General features: G+C 47.5%; 1 protein-coding gene across 6 annotated transcripts in view; it reads left to right on the top strand.

Moving 5' to 3' along the window:
* The window catches only part of TRAPPC3 (trafficking protein particle complex 3), a 23,411-nt gene extending 17,296 nt beyond the window's left edge, over positions 1–6,115 (top strand). For 4 of the 6 annotated variants that reach the window (XM_011989002.1, XM_011989000.1, XM_011989001.1 and 1 more), the window contains exons 2-5: positions 2,554–2,651; positions 2,901–3,000; positions 4,715–4,897; positions 5,364–6,115. In XM_011989002.1, the coding sequence (XP_011844392.1) occupies positions 2,650–2,651; positions 2,901–3,000; positions 4,715–4,897; positions 5,364–5,483 (405 nt within the window). In that variant the 5' untranslated portion in view covers positions 2,554–2,649 and the 3' untranslated portion in view covers positions 5,484–6,115. Of the gene's footprint in view, positions 1–2,553; positions 2,652–2,876; positions 3,001–4,714; positions 4,898–5,363 lie in introns of all 6 variants that reach the window. The other 2 variants (XM_011988999.1, XM_011989004.1) reach the window with 2 other exon arrangements.
* The last annotated feature ends 1,015 nt before the right edge of the window (positions 6,116–7,130 follow it).

Raw genomic sequence — 7,130 nt, 5'->3', positions numbered from 1 at the left:
CTGAGACGGTCTAACTCTTGTCTCCCAGGCTGAAGTGCAGTGGCGCGATCTTGGCTCACTGCAATCTCCGCCTCCTGGGTTCAAGCAATTCTCCTGCCACAGCCTCCTAAGTAGCTGGGATTACAGGCGCCTGCCACCACGCCCGGCTAATTTTTGTAGTTTTAGTAGAGAATGGGTTTCACCGTGTTGGCCAGGCTGGTCTCAAACTCCAGACCTCAGGTGATCTGTCCGCCTCGGCCTCCCAAAGTGCTGTACTTGCCCTCCTTGAACCTAGTTCAGGGTGCTCTCTAGCACCACACCACATGGAACCAGTTTAAGAATAAAAATAAGCATGTATTTCTTGAGTAGCTGCTGTGCAGTGGGTGCTCCACAAACATCATTATCTGATTGGAATTTCGCTGGAATTGCACAGTAACTCTGAAAGGCGGGTAACATTGTCACCATTTTACAGATGGGAAAAACTAATGTTCAGGAAGGTTAAGCAGCAGCTTAGGATAACAAAGCTTTTTACAGGATAAATGCTCAACTATAAGAAGGCTGTTGAGTTTCAGTTACTTAACCTGTCATCTGTTAAATGGGGATGAATAATATTTGTGCTGCTAGACTCTCATGGTTGTTAAGAGAAACTGTTACCAAAATAGATGTGTTGGCTGGGCGTGGTGGCTCACGCCTGTAATCCCAGCACTTTGGGAGGCTGAGGCGGGCGGATCACGAGGTCAGGAGATGGAGACCATCCTGGCTAACGCGGTGAAACCCTGCCTCTACTAAAAATACAAAAAATTAGCCGGGCGTGGTGGTGGGCACCTGCAGTCCCAGCTACTCAGGAGGCTGAGGCAGAAGAACGGCGTGAACTCAGGAGGCGGAGCTTGCAGTGAGCTGAGATCATGCCACTGCACCCCAGCCTGGGCGACAGAGCGAGACTCTGTCTCAAAAATAGATGTGTTGCAGAAGATATTCATGTTTCTGGTGGTAGGAGAGATGTGGTGCTTATGTTCAGTGAAGAGATTGGGCTGGTTGACCTTTATGATCCCATGAGAACTTTTGTTTTAAAGGTCACAAGGGCTGAAAACCCAGATCTTCCGACTCTGCAACCTCCTGTCACTTATCTGATTTCTTCTTCTGTTCTCTCTTGCTTACTCGTCTCTAATGCCAAGAGTCTCCCGCTGTTTCTCAAACACACCAGGCATACTTCTACCTCAGAATCTTTAGAAATAGTGCCTAGAATTTTTTTAGACCAGATATCTATCCAGATATCTTCATGGCTTACCAAATATCACCTTAGTGAGGCCTTCCCTGATTATTCTATTAAAATTAACCACCCCCCAACACACACACACACACACGTACGTACACACATAAATACCCCCAATCTGTTTTTGTGCTTTATTTTTCTCCATAACACCTATCACCATTTGGCAAATCATGTATTTTATTTGGCTTTGTTGTCTCTTCCCCTCCTGTTAGATAGCCTGGTACACAGTAAATGTTGAATGAATGATTTGTTTTCATTATACCATAGCCCACTCCTATTTTATTTGTTAATATTTGTATTTATTTTTTTTTTTTTGAGACAGGGTCTCACTCTTTTACCTAGGCTGGAGTGCAGTGGCGCGATTTCGGCTCACTGCAAGCTCTGCCTCCCGGGTTCACGCCATTCTCCTGCCTCAGCCTCCCGAGTAGCTGGAACTACAGGTGCCCGCCACCACGCCCAGCTAATTTTTTGTATTTTTAGTAGAGACGGGGTTTCAGCGTGTTAGCCAGGATGGTCTCAGTCTCCTGACCTTGTCATCTACCCGCCTCGGCCTCCCAAAGTGCTGGTATTGCAAGCATGAGCCACTGCTCCCAGCCCCAGAATTCTTCATCTGAGAAAGGGTTTCTGTGATTTTAGCTGCTATTGTAATAGGAACCAGTTGATTCTGAAGAGTCACCTCTTTTCCTGGAAATATTTTGGCTGTGCGTTAAGAGGAACATTATTTTCTCCCATGCTGGTGACTTTGGAAAGGGGTTGTCATCAGGGTGATGAACTTGGTCTGGGACTTCCTTCCTTCCCCATAGACTGGGCCCCAGGTCCTCTGGTTCTCCTGGGAGGGGCCTTGGGAGTGCAGTTTACTCTAGGCCAGGACATTCTAAGACATATGGAAGCCATTGGTCACATCTGCCAGCCACAGAGATGAGTTTGTAAATGTCTGTTTCAGTGTTTCACAGCTTCTAGTGAATGACTGTTGCTCCCATACCAGATTCTGGTGACCTGACCTGAGGTTTGACAGCTGTGGTGGAGACTTGGGTTGACTGAAGCCTACCTTGGTGTGTTGGAAGAGTGATTGCTTAGTGCGTGAGGTGCCTTTTACAGCCCATTTTGCAGTAGTTCTGGCTGCAGCCCTGCCACTTTGACCTTGTGGGCCAGATTTTCTGGCTCCTCCGTTGGGATGATGTTCTTTTCCTCTAGACACACTTAGAGGGAATCCTGACAGTTGCATCAAGGCTGACACAGACTCTCACCACACTTTCTCTTTTGTGCCACTTGGTCCCAACTGCCTTTTGAATCTCTTTTAGAGCTCTGAGCTCTTCACCCTGACCTATGGTGCTCTGGTCACCCAGCTGTGCAAGGACTATGAAAATGATGAAGATGTGAATAAACAGCTGGACAAAATGTGAGTGAGCTCCTTCACAGGAGAGACAGAAATGGGGCCTCCCAGCACATTGAGTCTACATTGTCCTTTAGAGCTTAAAACAGGGTTCTCTGTCTTTCTCAGCCAACATTTTGGGTACATTTCTCACTAAACTCATTTACTGGGATGTTTTTGAGATTATCCCCATTTTCCCTTTACTACCAGCAACCTTATGTTCAAACAAAAGACATTTAGACTCCATCATAGTCTCTTCTCTAACTTCCTTCCCAGGGGCTTTAACATTGGAGTCCGGCTGATTGAAGATTTCTTGGCTCGGTCAAATGTCGGGAGGTGCCATGACTTTCGGGAAACTGCGGATGTCATTGCCAAGGTCATTATTCTGGGCCACCTGTCCATGCTGAAGAATTGCTGCTGGGAGGCACTGCTTACCACTCTTTCTAGCTCCCTTAGAGAGCCTTTAATCTCCCAAAAGGCTGGCTAGGCAGCTCTTTGGGTCAAAAGAGCGTTCCAGGTCATTAAGGAATAGCATAGATTATTTAATCCCCGTGGATTAAAGCTCCACTGAAATAAAAGCCTGAGCTTTTCCACTGTGAAGGTGTAGCAGAGTAGCATGGGGGCAAAGAATACAGACTTGTTCGGGCGTGGTAGCTCATGCCTGTAATCCCAGCACTTTGGGAGGCCAAGGCGGGTGGTTCATGAGGTCAGGAGTTCAAGACCAGTCTGGCCAAAATGGTGAAACCCTGTCTCTACTAAAAATACAAAAATTTGCTGGGCGTGGTGGCAGGTGCCTGTAATCCCAGCTACTCGGGAGGCTGAGGCAGAGAATTGCTTGCACCCAGGAGGTGGAGGTTGTAGTGAGCCAAAATCAGGTCACTGCACTCAAATCTGGGTGACAGAGCGAGACTCCGTCTCGGGAAAAAAAAAAAAAAAAGAATATAGACTCACAAACCTGGCTTCAGTACTTACTAGTTATGTGTTTTTAGGTAAGTTATTTTAAATTTCTTTAATTACCAGTGACCTCATCCTTTTTTTTTTTTTTTTGAGGCTGAGTCTCGCTCTTGTTGCCTGGACTAGAGTGCAATGGCATGATCTCGGCTCACCGCAACCTCCGCCCCCTGGGTTCAAGCAATTCTCCTGGCTCAGCCTCTCGAGTAGCTGGAATTACAGGCATGCACCACCATGCCTGGCTAATTTTAATTTTGTATTTTGGGTAGAGACAGGGTTTCGCCGTGTTGGTCAGGCTGGTGTCGAACTTCCAGCCTCAGGTGATCTGCCCACCTTGGCCTCCCAGAGTACTGGGATTACAGGCATGAACCACCGCACCTGGCACCAGTTACCTAATCTTTAACCTGAAGAAAATAAGAGCTACCCACAGGGCTGTTTAAGGCGTAAATCAATAATGGACACGAACATTTAGGTTAAATGCTAGTGTTTAGCATAGTGTTGTGCATATAGTAAATGTTTACTATTACTAGTGTTAGTGCTGTCTATTACAGTATTAATAAATGACGTAGCACCCATAACTTTGTGGTGTCAGTTACCTGAAGTTGGTCTTTCTGTTGTAAGCTTGCTGGCCATACCCAAATCCTAAAGAGGATTGACGGTGGAGAGAGCTTTGTGAGAGTTTGGAATTAGGAGGGCGGATAGGGTAGGACTTTTTCTCTGCCCAGTAATGTGTTTTCACTTTTAAGAAGGTACCTTCAGGTAGCACAGACAGAGGACAGGGAAGTGGGTTAGGGGCCTGTGCACTCAGGCAGAGGAAGACTAGTGCTCCCTTCCACTGAGAAGTACAGGCAGACAGTGAGTGAGTTGTTGCTTACTTGTATGATGCCTAAGAAAGAAAAATATTTTTGGGAAAACAAAACAAAGCGACAGCCAAAATTGTATGATGCCGTGAAGGAGAGGGGTGCAGCATCACGTACAGATGCTTCTCCTTTGTTGCCCTGAGTGTCCAAAGCGTCATCTTGCGGAGGCCACAGGTTTGTTCCTGAGCCACTTACTTCCCCTTTGCCAGTTCTGTCACCTTCCCAGTGGTACAGTTCCTGCTGCTCTTCCCTAAAGCGCTGTTTTGTGTCCCCTGACAGGTGGCGTTCAAGATGTACTTGGGCATCACTCCAAGCATTACTAATTGGAGCCCAGCTGGTGATGAATTCTCCCTCATTTTGGAAAATAACCCCTTGGTGGACTTTGTGGAACTTCCTGATAACCACTCATCCCTTATTTATTCCAATCTCTTGTGTGGGGTATTGCGGGGAGCTTTGGAGATGGTGAGTGCAGCTCTTTATCTTCTGGGACACCTGAAATGCAATAGGGACTTGATAAGTGAATGAATGAAAGAGAGAAAATTCAGGGCTTTGGCTCACCCCAGCACTTTACTGTCTAAGATGGTGAGTCTGCTGAGGTAGGATCCAAGTTGGACATCTCTACATGGTGATGCTCCTCCATACCAGGCTGGAAGGTGGTGCTGTCAGTCCCCAAAGCCCAGGAACATCCATTCTCAGATAGGCTTATTTGGTGACAGTCTCTTTCTTGGGTATTCTTTGCTAAGTTTCTCCTTAAGGGTTGGAGCCATTGTCTTATGCAACAGAACATTGGCGCTGTCAATCCTGTCCTTGTGGGAATCCAGCCCCGCTTTTTTGGCTGCCGTGGATGAGTCAGTTATGCCCCATCCCCACTGGTTCCCTAGAGGCTGTGGCCAGGCAGTTACCCCTTCATTTTCCCTCTATCCCCCAGGTCCAGATGGCTGTGGAGGCAAAGTTTGTCCAGGACACCCTGAAAGGAGACGGTGTGACAGAAATCCGGATGAGATTCATCAGGCGGATTGAGGACAATCTTCCAGCTGGAGAGGAGTAACCATCCCTAGGACTCGAGGATAGCCAGCAGAAGCACTGTTGGAATCAGCAGGCCTCTGTGCTCCCTCTGCCCTCCAGAACTCAGTGACTCTTGAACATGGATGTTATATATTCTTATAACCTGTTTCCATTCTCCATTCAAATAAAGAGCAGACTGTGGTACAGTCCATTTACCCCATGTGTGCACATTCAGGAGCGACAGTCTCTGCTCTCTTTCCCTTGAGAGGGGCCAGATGTAATCACCCTTTGTTGGACTAGAAAGAGCTCAAACCTTTTACATTCCTGTTTGAATTTTTCCAAAGCAAAACCCACTTTGACCCCATTAAGAGGCAAGCCTGGCACATCTATCCCTGGGCCTTTAAAAAGCCATTTGCCTCAAATGGCTGTAGGGTTGTGGGGTGGAGGGAGGAAGGGCTGGGAGGGAGTGGGGAGGAGCTGCTAGCTGTAGTGTGACACACTGTAGGGCTTGCAGGAAAGGAGCCAGTCATGCCGGAAACACTGACTTCTGGGAAGCCACCCAGCTCTCTCATTCCTCCCTGCTGTTCGGAGGCAACATCTCCTCTTTTTACAGAGGGCACATCCTTTTTTCTTACAAATTCTTCAATAAAGACACATTCTTGAGTGAAATCCCAATCATGTCCTGTTTTCTTTCCGCTCATCCCCAGGTGTTTTGTTACAATGGTGTGAGGAGACCAGGTAGGTTCATGGGCCCTGTCTGTGTTTGACTTGGTTTAGCAGTGGCTTCTCTCCAGAGACGAGAGAGTCTGGGAAACCTGGGAGCCAGTATAAGCAACTGAAGCCCCTTCAGAGTCGCTTTTGGCTCTAGTGTGTGCAGCAAAATCTAGAAGCAGACCATTATTCCAGACATACCTAAAATGAAGTGTCCAGGGCACTTGGCCACCAAGTTGGAAGGTTTGGCTAGAAAGGCCATGTAAACCCTGTTGTTGGGGTGCCATTTATTGAGTGCTTACCACTTGAAATACACTAAACAGTTTGCATGCATTAGCCAACTCACAAGAATTCCATTTTTAGAGTGGAGGCCACAAGTTGCCCAGGTCATAGTAAGTGGAAAAGCTAGGGTTCAAAGCTGGGCCAAAGGGCAAAACTCATGCTCTTAATGAAGATTCTCTTTTACTGCCAGGTTAGCACTGTGGGGGAAAAGGGAACAGGCCCACAGCTCCCTCTCCCAGGCTTAGAGAGCTTGAGATAGCTTTTAAGGGGAGGAAGCAAGAGATTGTGTCAGGCTGTATTTGGTAGCACTGCTTAGGGATAGCCTAAGGCCCTGAGGTTTAGACACTCAGGTTGTTGGAGGGAAATGGGGTCCCAGGCCTTGCCTGAAGTCTGTGTGCAGGCCTGAGATGAGGGGAGCCAGTTTTTGATGCATTGTGCTTGAGATGTGGTTTGATTGTGCAAGGGAAGGACCAGGGTTTTCAGAACCACTGAGAGGGGCAGTTTGCACAGGACTTACCTGCTCTAGCTGGATTAGGCCACCAAGGAGGGATGGTCAGTTTCATGTCCCCAAATATAGGGACATCCTCTGAGCCTCTTTATGTCCCCCTCCATATTATAATTTGGGGTCCCAGGGCAGTGACTCAATTTTGGTCAACTGTGTCAGCACTCGGTGTGGGTCTCAGTCCAGTCACAATGG

The sequence above is a fragment of the Mandrillus leucophaeus genome, unplaced genomic scaffold (assembly GCF_000951045.1).
Source record: "Mandrillus leucophaeus isolate KB7577 unplaced genomic scaffold, Mleu.le_1.0 Scaffold343, whole genome shotgun sequence".
In the NCBI taxonomy this organism is placed as follows: domain Eukaryota; kingdom Metazoa; phylum Chordata; class Mammalia; order Primates; family Cercopithecidae; genus Mandrillus; species Mandrillus leucophaeus.
This window is presented reverse-complemented; position numbering and strand designations above follow the sequence as displayed.